Consider the following 20,689-nt stretch of genomic DNA (forward strand, 5'->3'; position numbering starts at 1 on the left):
ATCCGTAGAAACCTGTGATGTAAGCAGAGTTATTAGAATTGCTATCTTGAATTTCTGCATGAATAATGTTGGGACTGGACTGCATGATGGAGAGAGTGATGGAGTGCTTCCAGAACATGACAAGGCTTCCTGCTCTATTGGTGGGCTCTATGTAATGGCTAGCATAGGTCTTGCCTATAGGGAAATGCTTAGCCACATTACATAATCTGTTTTTAGTTTCAGATTGGAAGATACCGTCCGGTTTCTTATAGTTCTTTAGGTTGAGTAGGTATTTTTTGGAAATAAACGTGGAGGTGCCTCTAATATTCCAACTAAGACAGGAGAGGTTGGAATTCGTGGTGGTGATAGAGGTCATGTTACAAGCCCAGAAGGGGACAAGGCCCACTAACAGGAACAAGGAGGTTGCTGCTCTATAGACCCCACTAAAGTAAACACTCGGGGTCTAAGGGCTCAATTAGCTCCAGTCCACTGAACAACGATGTAAGGGCACCACAACATAGAAAACACCATAGACGGGCCTGAGATCAAGAAACTAAGGCTGCGATGCAAAAGAACAACCAACAATCAATCTACAGAGTAACTAATAGATAAGCTAATATATGACTGAAATAATATAAAAAGATAGATGTCGAAACAGACTAAAGATAATTACACAATCATGCAAAGCGATGAAGAGGAGTAAAGAAACTAATGAAAATTAAGAAAGTTAACCAACCAGAAAACTAATAAGCTAACTAGGATGAACCTAAGATATTGATAGTCTAGATACTGGAATTAAACTAAAAAAACTGTTCCTCTACAAAATAGCAAAATAGATATAAAAGCTTAGAACAGTTTGACAGTAATTTTACAGACCCCAAGAGAATGAAATTAAGCAAGTACAAAAGCAAATACTCTAATCTGAAAAAGAAAAATTAAGTTTTGTTTTAATTAAATAATAAATAATAACTCTACAAACCAAGAACAACAAGAGAAATATAAAACAAGAAGGAAAAAAAAATAAGAAACCAGACCAACTCAAACATTATGAAATTAGGAAAGTGATAAATCCAGAGCTTTTATAAAACTTCTAGCAAAAATTATCAAGTAGGCAGGCGCAGGAAGACAACCATAGGATTAACACTATGAAACACCAAAGAAGTTGCATGTACTAGTACAACCAGAAGGTTAGGGTTTAGAGATTACTCCCATGCTAGATGAGGGTGATTGGGAGTTCCGGGTGCCTTGCTATCTTCTGTATTGTGTGAAGGTTGTTTATTTCCACATGCATCTAACAATCTAACCGATACAAGCTTTAGTAGATCTAATCAAATCCAATCGCCTTTATCTTTCCAATTTGCTAAAACACTGATTCATGGTTATTACATCCTAGTTGATGACGGGATTTTAAGAAAAAAAGATGGGAGTTTAAGATGGAGCACACGATCAGGCAATACTAAACCTAACAGAGAAAGATCAAGTCTAATGATATAGATATGTTGATTGAGCGAGTCGTAGTACTTCCAATTTCGGATCTGGCTGTGTATTTTGAGATTAGGGTTTTATATGTAGTGAGTAAAGGTATTTGAAATGTGATCTAAACGAAAATTAATATTTTCGTACCTAGAGGAAGTAAGATGATAAAGGAGTTTGATTTCTAAGTTGATTTGGAGTCGATTTGGTTGGATTGAAATTAGATTTGAGCTGGTTGGGGTTGAAGGAGAAAGGGAGAAAGGGGAAAAAACGTATGGAATTACATGACGTCACTCTGGACCCCCTCTCTCCTAAAAAAACTCTGGTATCCTCACGAAAACGAGATCCCTAAGTTTTTTTTTTTTTGAATTGTTAAGCGTGTGCCTCTGATGGGCCTAGAAAGTTTCCTAAATAGGTCTACACCCGCAAGTGCACGGGTGTCAAGTTGTAAAATTCCGGTAAGACCGGTTCGTTCCTCAGAGACTAAGTCAAATTTCAATTCTAATCTTAAAACTATTATGTCTTCAAAATATTGGTTTGATTGGTAATATTTTTTTTCAAATAATAAAAAGATAAATAGCAATTAAAAAATTAAATAATACTAAAGTTGATATTCAAATAAAGGAAACCTATGAGAAGGGAGAATCTAGGGTTTCAGGATCCAGTTTAGCAAATATGACATCTGACTTATGCAATTTAGATCTTCTTCTTTTATAACTCAAGGAAGAATAACCAACCTCGGATAATCTTTACTTTTCAGGACACTTACTTTAAAACTTTCAATTTCGGTACATAAAATCACTGGTACTCTAACTATTAGATATCAAACGTAAGCATGATACATTAAAGACCTAAAGCCTAAATATGAACCATCAAACATAAGTATAACTAATGAAAGGGGTTATCGTAAAAGATACGCGAAGAAATCAAAGTATTTAAGCACTTAAAAGAGATTAAGTCAGAAAATCACATAAAACTAAAGCTTAACCTTAACCCTAGATCGGGAAAGTTAGTTACTCATGATGGATGAGAGCATAATAATGATTAAAAAGAAGGAAAAGAATAACATAAAAAAAAAAGGAAAAGAATTGGAGAAGAAAACACCTTTTTTCGCTTTTTTTTTCCCTCTGCGCAGCCAAACAGAACCTTAGGGAAAATTATTTTCTCGTCTTCCCGGAAACGATTTCCAGGTGAGAAAATAATTTTCCTTCCCTGGTTTTTCTCTTTCCTTCTCTGTTTCCTCTTTCTTTCTCTTTCTATACTGTTTCTTTCTCTCTCTAAACAATACAGGAACTCTCTCTTAATATTTATAACCGAGTGATGATAAAGAAAGAAGAAGAAGATGATAATGGAATTTATGATAATTTTGATTCAATCTTTCTCTCTCTACAATATCTCTCTCTCTCTCAACTCTCTTAATCTAACCTTCTCTTATAAAGAAAAGAATAAGAAGAAGAAGAACAGAAACTATCTTCCTCACTTTCTCTCTCTAGCTCTCGGTCTCCTCTTTCAATGGCCGTGAGCTGTTCTTTTTCTTCCTGTTTCTCTCACTACTCTCTGTTTATCTTATAGTCGACTCTCTCCCTCTCTGAAAATCCTTCTTAGTCGTGGAGAAGAGATGATTAATGCTCCCCTGGTTTCAGCCGTGAGAGATCGTCCTCAAAACCGAGCTCCCTGTTTTTATTTTTATTCCCTGTTTTTGAAGCCGTGAGGAGATGATCTCTCCTCAAAATCTCCAACCCATACCTTCCATAATTCTTTCTCAATCTCTAATCCACACTTTCCTTTCTTTTTCTCTTTCCATTTCTAGCATTTCCTTTCTCTTTCTATCTCGCCCGACAGCTCATGGTCTCATCTCCCTTCTCTCTCTACTACTTCAAAGCTTAGGAGGAAAGAAATCTTCCATTTAAAATAAAGATGGGAGAGAATGAAGGAGATAACTGTGGCCCGATCAGCCTTGCTGTTTGACAAAAGCGTAATGATTCAGTGCTTCTCGGTCGGTTTAAGAAGCTAGAACACGCGCCCAGATGAAGCCAAGTATTTGAAATCAACGACAGCCGTTCAATCTGTTTAGCTTGACCGAAAAACCCGAACACACCCGTCTACCCGCAGTTAGCCCGCACCTGCCTTGCTGGCGTACATTTTGCACGCTGTGCACCCGCCATGTGTTGATGAGAACTCTATATTGACCTTTGGTCCATTGATGTTGACTAGCACTTTGACCTGTTCTAATTTCTTCTCACGGACTCCGATTTGTCATCCGTTTTCGCCGTTGGGTTCGTCTTGGAATCTACTTCTCATCCGAGTATCCAAATAGACCAAACTACTAGAGAACCATTACCATCAAATGACCGAACTGCCCCTAAGGTGTCAATCTCTCGATTTTGACCGTTTTTCACATTGAATCCGGTAAAGACACCTGAGAAAGAAAAAGAAGCAAATCATCAGAGTAACCGCTCGAAAATGGACTAACTAGTCCGAGTTAAGATATTCAGATGAGGCATTTTCATGACTCATCAGCCTCGAACCCTTGACCTCTAGGTGGAAGATCCCTAAGTTGTATTGGTCTAGTACTCTCGTGGATCAATATCATGGTTGCGGGGTGTATATATTATCAGTTTATTATTTTGAGGGATTAGTGTTATAACGCCAATCTGTTCTCTTCTCTTTGAGCGTCAAACTAAGATTTCAGCCTGTCTACATTTTTATTTGAATATGGACTTTCATTTACATACGTTAGTCATTACATAACATTGATACATCATCAAGATGTGATAAGTAAGATAACCACCTAAGTAAACTACGAATGAAAGGGACCTAAAACCCAAAATATTAAAAATGCCTAAAACCTGAAAAACTTATTATTTATATTTTTAATAACCCAACTTGTACATTATTGTGAAATATATTTTTATAGAATCTTCACGTAAGAAAAACACAAAATAACTCATTTCCACACTATCGAAAAAATGCTTAATCCGTGGACAAAATTGCCCTGAACTTAAAGCGAATATTCTGCCCCAACGTCATCATGGGTCTACATTTTAAATCTTATAGCTCCGTCTAACTCCAAGTTATCTTTTCTTTTTGGAACGATACATTGAGAGAGAACCCAACCTCTATTACATTTACGTTGAGATATACTATAACTTAGAGATTTTCCAGAGAAGGTGGAATCTTTGGTTATTTGAATTGGGATTATTAGGGTGTAAATAATGTTGTTGGGCTTTAGGCCATGTCTAGTTGGACTATAGGCCCGGTCTTGTTAGTCTTTGAGTGGGCGATTATCGAGCTTATCACATATATGATGTATCAAGTGCCAAATGTAACGACATACGTAGATCGTAGTCGACTTCCAAAAAAAAAAAAAAAAAAAAAAAAAAAAACTTACGGATTTTAACTTTCAATAAAAATGGAACCTGAAAGCTCTAAGAGGTCCATAATTTTAGTTGTGCTTTGGCCACCTCAAACACTTGGAGGAGCGTTTGAGTCCAAAGAGGACGTCTCTCTCTCTCTCTCTCTCTCTCTCTCTCTCTACATTTGCTTCCCTTGTTTGGGGAGTGGGGCAGTTGGAACTTGGAAGTGTAATAGACAGACAGACAGGCGGTGGTGAGGTGAGAGAGGAGACTGATATCTAAAGTCGTTAAATATAACGGTCACCCGACAAACGGAACATTTGATTGTACTCTGAATCTCCCATTCTAAACAAGAGAAAACCTATCTTCTTCTTCTTCCTAGTTCATGTGGCTTTGGAATTTCTATAAAAAAAAAAATTATTCCAATATCTTGGAGTATAATTCATGAAGGGGATATGATGAAAATTAATAATTTGATATAGTATAATTTCACTTCTATAAATACAGTATTTTGGTTACTTTTACTTGAATCATTTTATTAGATAAACAAAGTTATAATTATATAATATATATATAGTTCTTCACAAGAATTACTAAAAGAAATTATTCCAATATCTTGGAGTATAATTGAGGTAGAGGATATGAAGAAAATGATGTATCTAATATAGTACAATTTTTAATATCTTTTCTTCAAACAAATAGTCGGTTTGTACAATTATTAACAAAAAAACGAGATGACACTACTATATTATCAAAATTTGTACCCTAAAGATTGATCAATCGATTAGATTGATTGAACTTGGTATTTGGACAACATTTGGTGTCTTCATTTGAAAAATAATTGGAAGATGAGAAGGTATTCCATCCTTGGCCAATTTTTATGTGGTTAATAGGTAAAGTGGAAGGACACAAGGGAGAAGATAATGTTTGGATTTTAGAACAAGTTAATGGCTTGTGATAGTGGGAATACTTGTAGTACAATTGCAATAATGATGTTTGTACTAAGTACATTATATAATTGATAAAAATCAAATGAAATGTGGTCATTTGGCAAACCATATACTACTATTTGATGTGATCGAGTAAAAATGAATGAGTTTATAGTTGACCGACATGAATTTTAGAAAGACTGTAATTGTTATGTACATTATATTTCATGTTAATTTTCACATTATGTTTTTTGCAATATCGATTCAACATGTTTAATTGTGAAGACTAAGGTAATGTTTCCTGTTTTTATATGGACTCAAGCGACATTACATAATTAAGTGACATGGATACATCATGAATTGATTAAGTTCATAATTACATTTTTAAAGACACTTTCGGTTCTAAGGGACATATAAAGACCCTTAAGGCCATTCCATGGGGTCATGATAGCGTGTTTGTTTTTACATCTATCTTATTTATACTCAAATTCAATAAATCAGTGTTTTTACTTCCATAAAATTGAACTACAGAATTTTGTCATGCAGAGTGGGTGTCCAACCACTACATCAAATTGTGGTAGACAAAAACTAAGGTAGTGTTGATTTTTTTAAAAGTCGAGTATGAAATGTGACTCGATGTTTAAATTATCTCGAATTAGATTTTAGAATGTTCTCTATGTTTTATTGTGATGTATGACATATCTGAATAGCTAAGATCGATTTTAAATCTACTTGACTTTGAATATTTAGATTCAAATGAAAAACCAAACACCACCAAATTGGCCCTAACAAGTTCTTGAGTAAGAGTTGGATCTACCATGTGTATATTGTGAGTTGTTGTTGGAATTTAAGGGTCTCTTTTTCATATGTGCAGAAATATTTGATGTGAAAACTATTTCTTATGAAAAGAAAATCAAGTTTTTATGACACAAATTCAATTTTTTGTGTTTGGTATTGTAGGAAAAAATTTGAGAGAATCTTTTAAGGTCATCAAATGATATTACTGTTGGCACCCTTTTTTAAAACCTAAAGTCTCGCGGTTGCAAAAAGGTCGGGCGTCTTTAATCGTTCCCAACTATATCTCTCGTTCAGATTTCTATTTCCCGTTCCAAAATCGACAACAACATCTCTCCATGATCTTCGTGGTGTCTTGTTGTTCATGTAAGCTAATTAGGGTTACAGGAGTTACGATTTTTCTAGTTCAAACAGATTGCGATGATCTATAAAAACCCGATTTTTTGTGCAGAGTATTGACATGGGAACCCCTGAAAATTTGTAATGGTTGATTGACTTACGGATGCGTAAGCAAGCTACCAGAGATTCAACGTAAGCATATGAAGGTATTTTCTGTTTTTGAAGTCACGGTGATATCAGTTCAGTGGTCTTTTTAGGGTCGATAGCCTCGTAATCAAGTAACAACGTCATAAAACTCAGTGGTATATTATATCACTGAAGTAGTAATATTTCTATGTACTTTTCCGACTCGAGGTTGTGCATGTTAAGAGCTCTCTTCCTCTAGAAGTTTCTTTCATAAAGTTTATTGTGGGTTTTTTCTGGTTCATGGGAAGCAATATGTGCGCATGAGAGAAAGAGAGATGCGAAGGCGAGAAACAAAGTTTTTACTTGAATTGACAAGAGAGAGGGAGAGGAGAAATTCTATTCATCCCTCCATTTTGGTACCAGCCCTCCGCCGATGTGGCGACATATCACTTGAGTGTGGAGCATTGGAGAGAGAATGGTGAGAAAATATACTAGTGATATGTCACCATATCACAGGATGACTGAGAGAGGGACCAAAATGGAAGGATGAATAAAATTTTTGGCGAGAGAGAGAGGCAAAAACGTGTGGGAGAACGGGAGGAGAGATAATGTAAAATAAGAGGGTGATAATCTCTTTTTCCATTTTTTGTGGGAAAACTTTTGAATCTAATTTTCTACTCTTTTTTTTCAATGGAAAACGAGTTTCTCACTTTCTCCCATTTTATCAAACAAGGAAAAATTGATTTTCGATTTTCCCACGTGATTTTGGAGACCCTAAGTTATTTACTGGTTGAGTTATAAAGATTCACTATTCATAATTCTGTTATTGAAAAATCTGAGTGGAGAACAAAGCAAGGATAAGTTAACATCATCAAGGGGAACCGATAGTGACCAATCAGATGAGTTGGTCTACTCACTTACCGCTGACCCGTACAAGGCACCTAACTCGGTTCAATCATAATTGTTCACTAGAAATGACAACCAAGCCCGTTGATTTAATTTTATTCTATTTGATAGATATATTATTAGTATCCGTCTCAGATATTAGGCCGATTGAGGCTGAAATATTGTGTAACTATTCTTCATCTTAGCGGCGAGTAATTTTTTTACACCTTCATTGCCAATATTGTATATATTTCAAAAGAACATATTAGATTTTAGATTGTAAGTGTTGTTTATGAGTTTGTACGTTAATTGACGTGGATTTATTATTAATTGAGTTTGTCTTGTTTAAAGTTTTTATAAAATATTTATTTTCACTCAAATCAGTATTTCACCTTCAAACGAGTCAAATAAACATGACCCAGTCGTGGATAGTTGAATAAGAATAGTCGTACTCAAACAAGGTGCACTCACTTATTTAGAGTTCTTTTCCACCTTCGAAGTGTTTTGTCCTCTACTCTTTTGAATATGAATAGTCGTACTCAAACAGTCTACAACGAGTTTAAACACCTGTTAGACAAATCAGACATCACGAGACAAATAGAAATAAATAGACAATCATTATAAAAAACAAAAAAAAAGTAGAGAGGGGAAGGAGGATAGAGAAGGATGGAGGAGCGAAAAAAAAAAAAAATAAGAAATGGAAGCGGTAGTAAATCGAAGTGGATGGTGGTACTAGTAGGAGGAAAGGAGGAAGAAGGAAAAGCAGTGTCTGATTTGTCAACTCAAAAAAACTCTTTGTACCTACGGTAAATTTTCTTGTTTTCAAACACATCCCACCAAACAAATACTTTGAAATCGAATCAACTCAAACTTCGGATCAAAATTTAAACTCAACTTAAAAGAAAAACAAACGCAACCTTTGACAGATGAGTCACGACTCGATAGCTCGTTGACATAATACAAATCGAATTAGTCTAGCAAGATTCTGTTAGGATCGAAACAAGAACAACGTGAAATAAAGTGAAGAAAAAAGAGTTCAAAAAGGAGAAAAAGAATCCCAAATTCCTCACTATCGCCATGAAATAATTGAAGGCCCAAGGTTAAGTGTGGGCCCTATTAGGCCCACGATTCTTCTTCTTCTCCTCCCTTTTGTTTTGGTCCCCAACTGTTTTTGGCGGGCCCTACTTAGTGGCTACTAATTAATTTCACCCCTTCTTTCTACCTTATTTACAAATTTTGCCATCAATTAAATTAACAAAGAAAACAAGTACAAACCCAACTTGCAAATAAACGTTTAAAGAAAGAGAAAAATTTATACTGTCAAAAAAAAGTTGTCGTTTTTATTTGAAGAACTCTGATCTAAATTTTCTCAGTTTTCTTGTGTTCAGATCTGGTGACTTTGATTCTTGATTAGGGTTTAATTTATAGTTCTTAAGTAAAGTTGAAGAAGTGAAGTTCTGGGTTTAGTTGAAGTGAAGAAATTACAGAGGAAGCAAGTTGAAGTTTTCTCAGAAATATAAAGTAAAGATTTGAAGATGGAATTTGTTGATTAGGGTTAAAGGGTTTTTGTTTGTGTGGGTTTTTGAAGATGGGAAATTGAATTCAAGCTAAAGAAATGGGAGAAATTGCTAGAAATTCGTAAAGGTATGTAAATCATGTTCTTTAGATGTATGTTTTATTTGATTTTTTAGGTTTAGAAGAGTTAAAAATGTGAACAATTTTTTAATTCTTAAGTTTTTGACTGTGACTGGATTTAAGTAGATAAATTTGGGGGAGAATTATCTTTTTGTGGAAGGGATAAACACAAAAAAAAACCCCTCTTTTTTGCTTGTAAGAAACCCTAATCTTAGATAAAGTAGAGATATATCATTTTGAAGTTCTTAATAAATTAGTTGGTTTTAATTTGGTTCATTTGTTTGAATGTTTGGTGTAGATTTAGCTTGAAGTTGGTAATTTCAGATTCCTATTAGTTATTGTGGAATAGAAGAATCAAAAAAATGGAAGAAGTAGGTGCACAAATTGCTCATCCTATGTTTATTCATCAGTCCCTTCCTGGGAGATTCATAGATGCACCAACTATGGCTAAAAAGAGAGATCTTCCATGGCAAAATCCTAATTCTCTTCAACAAAAACAATATCAACAACAATTTCAAAACCCAAAGGGTAATTGGAACCCCAATGGGTGGGATTGGGATAGGGTGATGTTTGTAGCAAAACCGTCCGAATCCGAAGCTATGCAGATGGGAACTGGAGCTGCGAAGACTATCGAGCTTCAACAGAAAAGTAAAGCAACAGAAATCTTAAATTACCATCCAGCCATGAAAAATGGCTCCGGGAATGGAGATGGTGAGAACCTAACTTTGAAGCTTGGAGGGAATCTATATGCTAATGAGGAAACTGCGTCTAGGCCACCGAAGCGTGTCCGATCTGGATCTCCGGGTGGTGGTAACTACCCAATGTGTCAAGTTGATGATTGTAAAGGAGATCTCTCAAATGCAAAGGATTATCATAGAAGACATAAAGTTTGTGAACTTCATAGCAAGACTACTAAAGCTTTGGTGGGGAAGCAGATGCAGAGGTTTTGCCAGCAGTGTAGCAGGTAAATGATTTGTCTAATTGAGCTCAAATTTTGTAGCTTGATGTTATTTCTTTAAGCATATCACATAAAAAATGAAAAAAATACTATGTATTTGGGATTCTTTATCGCTTATTCCTATTCCTATTTGCAGGTCTTCATCTTTATTAGATTTGGATTTCGATTCGTTGATGGGTAGGTTGGGGTTTTCTTTGTTGTCTAAATTTGCTTTACTTTCTCACAGGTTTCACCCTCTCTCTGAGTTCGATGAGGGGAAGAGAAGCTGTAGGCGTAGACTTGCAGGGCATAACCGGAGAAGAAGGAAGACTCAACCAGAGGATGCTTCGTCTAAGTTGGTTCTTCCAGGACAAAATCAGGATAATGGTACCAACGGAAATTTAGATGTAGTTAATCTTTTGACTGCTTTAGCTCGTCTTCAAGGTATGATTCTTTACTTATCACGTAACCCAATTCGATATTTTGTTTTCCACTTTATTTTAAGTTTGCGTGATATCTTTGCAGGAAATAATTTTGAGAAATCTATGCTGGATAGAGATCAGCTCATCCAGATTCTTAGTAAGCTGGCTTCACCACCCGTTGCACCAAACCCTATCTCAAAGAATCATGCACCTAAAAGCTTCGATCTGAATGTTTCACAAGAGGTTTCTTCAGACCAACAAACGAGAACAAACGGAAATGCATCTGTTCCATCAACCGTGGACTTGCTTACAGTTATTTCGACATTGGCTGCATCCTCTCCTGATGCCCTTGCCATTCTTTCTCAAAGAAGCAGTCTCAGCAGTGAAAATGATAAAATGAAGTTGAACTACCAGGAAAAGGTAACTGGTGTTAATTTACCAAAGAAACCAGTTCCAGGTTTCTCGTCGGTTGGAGGAGAGAGAAGTAGTACTAGTTACCAGTCACACATAGAAGTATCTGATGGTCATGTTCAGGCGGCTCGACCAAGTCTTCCTCTGCAACTATTTAATTCGTCCACTGAGGATGATAGCCCACCAAAAATGGGATCTGCTTGGAAGTATTTCTCCTCTGATAGTAGTAATCCCATGGAATCTCCTTCATCTTCACCACCTGTCGTGCACAAATTGTTTCCTATGCAGACTGCATCAGAGTTGAAACATGAGAGGATGTCTGTTAGTGGAGAAGATAATGGGACAGTCGAGGCAAGTACAACTCGTGGTTGGACCTCACCACCCCTGGATCTCTTTAAAGGGTCAAATGCACGAGTCGAGAGTAGTTTAGTTCAAAATATGCCATACCAAGCAGGATATGCTTCGTCTTCTGGTTCAGACCACTCCCCATCCAGTTCAAATTCTGATGCACAGGTAAGTTTTTTCACGTTAACTTTTAGTTGCAGAGTCATTACTATTAGTATGTGATCTAACATGGTTCCTTATTCCCAACAGAATCGGACTGGGCGTATTATTTTCAAACTGTTTGATAAAGATCCTAGCAACTTCCCAGGGACATTACGAAGTCAAGTAAGACTAAACTTATAGTTTTGGTCTTCCAATTTATTGTTCAATTTATTTCAATATTCTCAAAGGGCTAATATTGTTAAATGATTCTTTTTGTGCCAGATCTTAGAGTGGCTTGCCCACTGTCCATCAGAAATGGAGAGTTACATTAGGCCTGGTTGTGTGGTTCTATCGGTGTATGTATCAATGTCTTTTACTGCATGGGAGCAAGTAAGTCCATAGATGCTTTTGACATATTAGATCATTACAAAATTGTAGCTTTTTACTCATTATATGTGTTGCGTTTCAGCTGCAAGAGGACCTTCTTCATCGTTTACATTCTCTTGTTCAAGATTCAGAGCAAGATTTTTGGAAAAACGGAAGGTTCATAGTTCATACGGACAGGCAACTAGCATCACATAAAGATGGTGACGGTTCTATCTCATTTTTATTTTCATTTCATCATCACCTTCTTTTATTTTTATTAGAACTTCTCTGATATTCTCGTTAATGGTCCATCTGAAGGCAAAATCCGTCTGTGTAAGTCATGGAGGACGTGGAGCGCCCCAGAGATAATGTCCGTATCACCTCTTGCAGTTGTGGGTGGGCAAGAAACATCTCTTGTGCTGAGAGGTCGAAATTTATCCGTCTCTGGCACCAAGTAAGCGAACTCTGACTATTTTCTTTCTTAAATTGCTAACTCCTTTTATGTCTGTAATTGTTTATAATTATGATATAATGTTTCAGAATCCATTGTACTTATATGGGAGGGTACTTATCAAAAGAAGTAGAAGGATCAGTTGGCACTGTGTATGATGATACAAGTATGGAAAGTTTCAAAATTCCTGGTGGCTTTTCTACGATCCTTGGCCGATGTTTCATAGAGGTATAATTCAGACAACTGATTTGGTTAATTAAGTGATCATTCTGCCATGCCCTCTTTCTATCTTGTCGTACTTGTTAATAGTAAACAGCGGACTCATGTCTCCGCAAATTGTTCATTCAGGTCGAGAATGGTTTCAAGGGTAACAGCTTCCCCGTCATAATTGCTGATGCTCCAATCTGTCGAGAATTGAATCTACTTGAGTCCGAGTTTAAGAAAGATATTAGAATGGGTGATATTATGTCAGAAGATCATGTTCATGAATTTGATCGTCCAAGGTCAAGGGACGATTGCGTACATTTTCTTAATGAGCTTGGATGGCTTTTCCAAAGGAAAAGCACCCCTTACAAACTCGACACTCCTGATTTCTCTCATGATCGATTCAAATTTCTTTTCACCTTTTCAGTCGAAAGGGATTGGTGTACTGTGGTTAAGACACTTCTGGACATATATATTGAAGGAAATACAGAGAAGAACGGAATACCAAGTGAATCCTTAGAGACACTTTCGGAGATTCACCTCTTGAACCGAGCTGTGAAGAGAAAGTGCAGGAAAATGGTGGATTTGCTCATTCATTATTCAGTAAGCAGTAGTACTAATGCCTCAAAAGTATATCTCTTCCCCCCAAATCAAGCTGGTCCTGGTGGGCTTACGCCTCTACATTTAGCTGCTTGCACGCACGATTCAAAAGAAATGGTCGATGCCTTGACAAACGACCCACAAGAGGTATGATTTTAACCTTAACCCCCCTAAAGTTGGCGTTTATAAGTTGTTGCTTTGAACTTGAAATTGCTGAGGTTGGAGCTCCTTACTGAAATGTCCTATTTGTGTGATTCAGATTGGATTAACCAGCTGGAATTCTTTATTGGATACAAATGGGCAATCTCCGTTCGCATATGCTTCGATGAGAAACAATATTGCTTATAACACAATGGTAGCTCAGAAAGTCATCGACAGAAAACGTGCTCAGGTAACTATATCAGTCAATGAAGGAACCACCTTAGACCAGTCATGGATAGTTTCCGAAGAGCCGGAGAAGTCTAATCCACAACCGTTAAGAGTTCAGAAATCATGTGGTAAGTGTGCCACTGCCGCCTTGAGTTATTACAATAGAATGCCAGGACACCGAGGGCTTCTTCATCGCCCATATATACATTCAATGCTTGCCATTGCTGCTGTTTGTGTTTGTGTGTGTTTGTTTCTTCGTGGCTCACCTGATATCCACTCCGTGGCTCCCTTCAAGTGGGAAAATTTGAATTTTGGCACGAGTTAAGCACAGTGAAGGGTTAGAATGAGAAAGAAGAAACAGAAAGCATAAGGACTGGCTACCTTTCTTCAGATTCTACTTATTATTTCCTGCACTAACTTAAAGATGAGAGTGGTGGGGTTCTTCCTCTTCCTCTTTTTATGATTTTGGGAAGCTTTATCCCATTTTTCGGAGACTAGCATCCTCAAGTTGCTTGAGAACAGGATGTGTATGACAGAGAACCATAGATTATGCTGGCGTGTTGTAAAAGTTAGAGAGAAAAAAAAAACGGCGAAAAGCTGCAACCGAAAAAGTAGTGATCTTTTCTGAAACAAGCCATAACTAACACGACGAAGGAAGTGATCGGAAAAAGACAGCTGAAGGGCAAGCTGTTAAGGAAAGGCTCAAGTTATTGTTATCTTCATTTTCAGTTGGTATTTCCCTCTCCAAACTGTAATAGCTTATAATTCCATGGATTAAGTTGTAAAATTATGGTGTTTGGTAAGGTTTAAGAACTTATTTTAATAGATAAGATGATATAAAAGGATGATATATAGTTAGTTGTTGAATAGATAATGGTGGGGTTGTATTTTTATATTTTTAAAGTAAGATAATAAAATATTTTCTGATTTCTTTATTTATATTCATTTGATTTCTACCATGTGACTCTGTTTTCATTAATCTACTGAAATTGATTACTACCTTCAACTTTTGTTTTTTAGTTTTTGATTACTATCTTTAATTTTATTTATTTATTTACTATCTTTAATTTTAATTTTTTTTATTACTATCTTAAATCTTTTTAAGCTGCATTTATTCTATGTATGGAGCAAATGAACTCGAAATCATCTCTTCAAACAAGGCAGATACAGGAGTTAATCAAAGAAATGAACTACTTCATGGGGGAGAGATGGAAGTCGACGAGTGTTGGCGCGTGCGGGTGTGAGGGCCTTGCAGTTCACATAGTTGTGAAGTGGGGGATCGGAATGACAAATGAGGAGCTCAGCAATGACGTCTCATCTTACACTAACTCACATCCATTTCCAAGTTTTAACAAGTTATGAATCAATCAATTTTTAGATTAATGGAACACAATCACTAGTGGGCGACAAAAAGGATTTATTATCCAAATGCCATAATGTTTGTTTCATTCTGGACTTCATGTTCTTGTTTACCTGTCTAGTTATATGTGATTATCATGAAAACTGCTTTTCTTATTAACCTGTAATTTCAATAAATAAATAGAAACTAGAATGTATGTAGAGCTATGTGAGCATCAATTACTAAATTTAGGATATGGAAGAATTGATGAGATTATTTTTCTTTTACTTAAGCAACCAATTCGATATTTATAGACATTTTTTTTACAAATTTAACTTCACAATATAATATATGTATATATTTCATCAAATTAAGATAGTGTGAAGTAATTTCTGAGTGATACCCATATATTACCTTATTCCAAGTGATAGGCATCCATGATAACATTATGGTGTCATAAAGGTAAATAGTGGAATATTACTAGTTGATTCCCTTAAAGATGCTACCTTTTATCAGAACCTTTTTGAAGTCTAACTCAATGAATTCATATCCAACATTCATGGGGCTTTCTCTTTACTCCACTAAACCTACCAAACTGAGGATACAAGGGATTTTCCCACTCCCACTACTTTTAGTTGTATTTGTTTTTTAAGTTAATTCCACCCCAAAGTAAAGTTTTGTGTTTTAATGAATAAAAAAGAGGAGAGTTTTATGTTGAATGAATCCTAATCCAATCCCACTAATAGCTAAAATCTAATTATTCTTTGTGTAATAACACCGAAAGCAATGAGCTAAAAGATTGTTTTCATTTAAGGTGGAGAGACACTTTTTCCGTTCGGTAAATTTTTAATACTATAAGTTCACCAGAAATGTGCTATCAATAATTACAAGTTACAGAAAAAGGAACGAAACAACAAATTAAATCAACCTAACAAGAATATAAAGCTTTACAAACAACATGACACAAAAGTAGAGAGAGTCCCGGGAAATGGTTTTCCACATCGACGGTCTTATTGGCTAAAAATTCCATCATGTTAGGTGGTGTTCTTTTTCTTTAGTTCATACCTGACTAGGTTTGATTTTAGAATATAAATTTTTTGTCTTATTTGTGTGTCTGACTTGTCTGGATGATTGATTTGGGCTGATGTTGAATCCATTAGAATCACATACAAAATAAATACTGTATGAATTAAGTGTTCATTGCCTGAAATATTCCGAATAACTATTGTATCTCTAATTAAATCCAAACTTCAAAAAAAATGTCACTATAGACCTCAGCTTGAAAAATGTCTAGATTTTCATTTCCATTGAAATTTACCGTTTGAGATTTCTTTTGTTGGAGAAGTCCAAATGATACGAATAACTATTGTGTGTCTGACGTCTATAGTTTTGGGGTTTTAAGAGAAAGTGGGTATTGTATTATTACGTAATTTTGTAGTCTCATGGGAAATGGGTAAATGATTGTGATGGTGGTCAAGTGGTTCATTTGGGATCCCCACTTTCTTTAAAGGGTTATTTCCCAAATAACCCGTAACTTTGTGACCGGTGTCCTGCCTGTCCCCCTACTTTGTCAAAAATACCCAGATGGCTCCCTTTTTCACTTACCAGTACAATATCGTTAACCAGTCAACATTTCTCTCTCTTCCATCTCATCACATCTCTGCCACCTCATCGTCTTCCCCGGCAAGGTCGCCGGCCGACCAATTTTCCAGCCGGCGACCTACAAATATTATTATTTTTTTATTTTCTCTCTCCTCTCTCTAAAAATAAAAATAATTTTTTTATCATCTCTACTCTCTCTCTTTTTACACACTCCGGCGAAGGGAAACCCTTCGCCGGAGCAGGTCTGTTCTTGAGCAGACCGTGATCTGTTCAAGGTACTCCGGCGTAGGATTTTCCTTCGCCGGAGTGTGTAGAAAGAGAAAGAGGAGAGATGATAAATTTTTTTTAGAGAGAGAGAGTAGAGAGAAATTTTTATCTTTTTTTAATATTTAAAGGTCGCCGCCGGCCGAGAAATTGGCCGACCGGCGACCTTTCAGGAGAAGACGATGAGGTGGCGAGAAGATGAGCTGTCAGAGAGAATTGATGAAATAGAAGAGAGAGAAATGTTGACTGGTTAACGGTGTTATAACGGTAAGTGAAAAAGGGGGACATCTAGGTATTTTTGACAAAGTAGGGGGCTAGGCAGGAAACCGGTCACAAAATTGGGGGTTATTTGAGAAATAACCCTTCTTTAAATTTCATTGTCCTCTGAGATGCCATTCGAAACTAGCTTCCATTTGACTCGTCTGGGACTTGGGACTTGGGTCCGGAGCAAACCCCCCCCCCCCCCACCTTGTACTATTTATATAGTCCCCATATCTTACAAATATTACCAATAACTATTACCACAAATGTGTTAATATCACTTGTCTCTAGATATATTCCTTAGTCGTGCCTTATTTAATCACGTGTTTTGTAGTTGAGAGGAAAATTCGAAGGGCCAAAATTCGGGTCAAAATACCAAATGAAGCCCAACCTGGAATAATAATGCAAATTAAACCCAAAAGTTGAAATTACACTCTTAACCTCCTAAGACAATTAACATCCCTCTTATACCCCTCCACCATTTTCTGCTCTCTTTTCCCTCTTACTTAATTCGCGAAAAAGGAGATGGAGTTCCATCCATCGAATCACTCTTACTCTTACAACTGACATTTATTACAGCTGCCATTTATTATCTTCAAAATTAAAATTATTTCTCTTCATTTGTCTGAAAAACGAAAAAGGTTGGAAACACTCTAAAGTAACTTATGTCAACACTTATACCTATGCTGGTGGCAAAAGTAGTAGTTCGATATAATATAGAAGTTATGTGTCTTGATTTTGTAAATAAGTTTTGTTCTAAGAAAATTTTCATAACACTTTTAAACATAAACTTAATTGTTGGGAACAGATGCTTAATGCACCAGTCCATAAGTTTAGTTCTAAGAAAATTTTCATAATGCTTAATGCACCAGTCAATTTGTCCGTTAACAACCAACATATGCAAAAAACGTAATTCTAGAGAGAGAAACCGAAAAATAGATCTGAAATTGTACTTTTTGGTTTCTTAGAAAAAATTATATGTAAAGCTTTTTCACAGTATTGTTTTTGAAATTATATTGTGTGGAAGTAAAACCAAGAAACTTTATAATAAGATGGGTTATTTCCCTAATGGCCCCCAACTTTGTGACCAGCTTCCCGCCTGGCCCCCTACTTTACAAGAAATACCCATATGGCCCCCTTCCGTTATAACACCGTTACTCACTCTCTTCCATTTATTTTCTCTCTCCTCCATCATGTTTTCTCTCTCTGCCACCTCGTTAAAACCAGCCACATCATCGTCTTCACCGGCAGGGTCGCCGGCCGGCTAAATTTTTCCTTCGTGATGAACAGACCTAGCTCCGGCGAAGGTTTCCCTTCGCCGGAGTTTAGAGAGAGAGAGGTGCGAGAATTTAAAAAAAAAAATTTTTTTTTAGAGAGAAAAAAAAAAGTTTGAAGGTCGTCGGCCGGAAATTTGGCCGGCCGGCGACCCTGCCGGTGAAGACGATGATGTGGCTGGTTTTAACGAGGTGGCAGAGAGAGAAAACATGCTGGAGGAGAGAGAAAAGAAATGGAAGAGAGAGAGTAACGGTGTTATAACGGAAGGGGGCCATATGGGTATTTCTTGTAAAGTAGGGGGCCAGGCGGGAAGCTGGTCACAAAGTTGGGGGCCATTAGGGAAATTACCCTAATAAGATTGAACCTTATAACATAAAAAAAACACCAAGAACAAACATCACCAATGGAGCATCAAATAAGTAAATCTACAAATCTATATATTTAACTCTCTAAAAAACTATGAAAACACCCTAAAACCAGATTTGTGGCTTCTTTCAACCTCCACTAAAGAAGATGATGATTGAAGATAAAAGATAGAAGATACATTGAAAAAAGTAGAATAGAGTTAAAGACGTACATTCAAGGAGAAGCAGATCCGACAAGATTTTCCGGCGGGATACAATCCGTTCATCAAGTTTGGAGAGAGAAAAAGAGTTTTTGGTTGAGAAGGAAATCTATTTTAGAGAGAGAGAAAATGAGATGAAGTCCCAAAATATTAGTTTGGTATTTTAGAGAGAGAAAGTGAAGGATAAATGAGTTTTAGAAAGAGAGTGAATATGAGAGGGAAAGATAAATGGTTATATATATATAAAAGGGTAAAGGTGGAAATATAAAAAAAAAGATATGTCCTAGAGATCGAAAAAGGTGCTTCGAGATCCTTATTTGGGCTTGATCTATAGACATTTTGAGATTTTAGATTTTTTTAGTTAACATTCAGGGCTGGGCTAAAAGTGAGATTTGAGCCCATTTTTGGGTCTTTCATCAATTTTTTTTTTGTAGTTTAGGAATATCCAATTTGGAAGAGTTATACGGTCGGAACTTCTATATGCACCACCTAGAATTATTAAAGGCGTCCTCCTTTATGGCCAAATTTTGTGGAGCGGAGTGGTGAAGGCATCCAGGGCCGAGGCTAAGAATTTAGGGGCCCTGTGCGAATTTTTTTTTTTATGAGTCTTTGAAACGAAAATTGAACAAAATGCAAGATCACCTGTCAGTAAATAGTATAGATGAATCCAATGTATTTTGAAAAAAACAACCGTACGAAAGTTTTTTTATTTTAAAATTTCACTTTATAGGAAAGTTTTGTCTAAGAATCCACAATAACTTGAACAAAAGAATATCTTTATTATAATGATTCTTAAATTTTCATGGAATGTTTAGATCTTAATATAAAATCCTACAGATTGTTCAGTTTACTACTTAGCTAACATGATTAGGGGAACAAAGACTTTTAGTGAGCATCACTAGCTTAAAATGATTGAAAGAAAATAATTTCTTTTTACAACGTATAGTTAGAATCTAAGGAATTTTTTTTGAATATGATGTTTTTTGTATAACGATTTTCCCATATACATTTACATATTGCTACAATTTGTAAAACAAATCTTAAATTCCTAATTTTAAGACACTTCAAAAAGTTTAAAGAATACATCCAAAATAATAAAATAGTTACAAAAAGTGCAATGGAGCAGAAATAAAAGTACATTTAACAGAGGTATTCCGATTTAGAAAACCAGAAAAAAAAACTTCAATGGATTGAAGCGCCGTGAGTCGATCCCGGGTTGTGTATGTGGAAGCCTAAAAGTCTTACCAATCCAGCTAATAGAGTTACCATGTTTTTCTACCTACCAATTCCTATATACACTATTCTGGCCAGTTATAGGAATGGACCCCTCGTTGCGGGAGGCCCAGTGCGGGAGCCCTGCCCGCACTGGGCCATCCACGGCCCTGAAGGCATCTCTTGGAAGTATTCAAGGAAATTACCCTAATAAGATTGAACCTTATAACATAAAAAAACACCTTTTTCGAAGTTGGGGGCCATTAGGGAAATTACCCTAATAAGATTGAACCTTATAACATAAAAAAACACCAAGAACAAACATCACCAATGGAGCATCAAATAAGTAAATCTACAAATCTATATATTTAACTCTCTAAAAAACTATGAAAACACCCTAAAACCAGA

General features: G+C 36.1%; 1 protein-coding gene across 2 annotated transcripts; it reads left to right on the forward strand.

Annotated features, from left to right (window-relative positions):
* The first annotated feature begins 8,806 nt into the window (after window positions 1-8,806).
* Window positions 8,807-14,702, forward strand: LOC147566080 (squamosa promoter-binding-like protein 14). Of its 2 annotated transcripts, XM_086652562.1 has the most exons (11): window positions 8,807-9,526; window positions 9,816-10,481; window positions 10,702-10,898; window positions 10,980-11,800; window positions 11,882-11,956; window positions 12,056-12,163; window positions 12,243-12,360; window positions 12,458-12,593; window positions 12,680-12,818; window positions 12,939-13,541; window positions 13,654-14,702. In XM_086652562.1, the coding sequence occupies exons 2-11, from the start codon at window positions 9,880-9,882 to the stop codon at window positions 14,086-14,088; spliced, it is 3,234 nt and encodes a 1,077-aa protein (XP_086508688.1). In that variant the 5' UTR covers window positions 8,807-9,526; window positions 9,816-9,879; the 3' UTR covers window positions 14,089-14,702. The 2 variants fall into 2 exon arrangements, with proteins under 2 accessions (XP_086508688.1, XP_086508687.1); XM_086652561.1 differs by having other exon boundaries at window positions 9,142-9,526; window positions 10,702-11,800.
* The last annotated feature ends 5,987 nt before the right edge of the window (window positions 14,703-20,689 follow it).

Source organism: Eschscholzia californica, unplaced genomic scaffold (genome assembly GCF_041429995.1).
Source record: "Eschscholzia californica isolate CP2 unplaced genomic scaffold, dmEscCali1.0.p SCAF_1, whole genome shotgun sequence".
Lineage (NCBI taxonomy): Eukaryota > Viridiplantae > Streptophyta > Magnoliopsida > Ranunculales > Papaveraceae > Eschscholzia > Eschscholzia californica.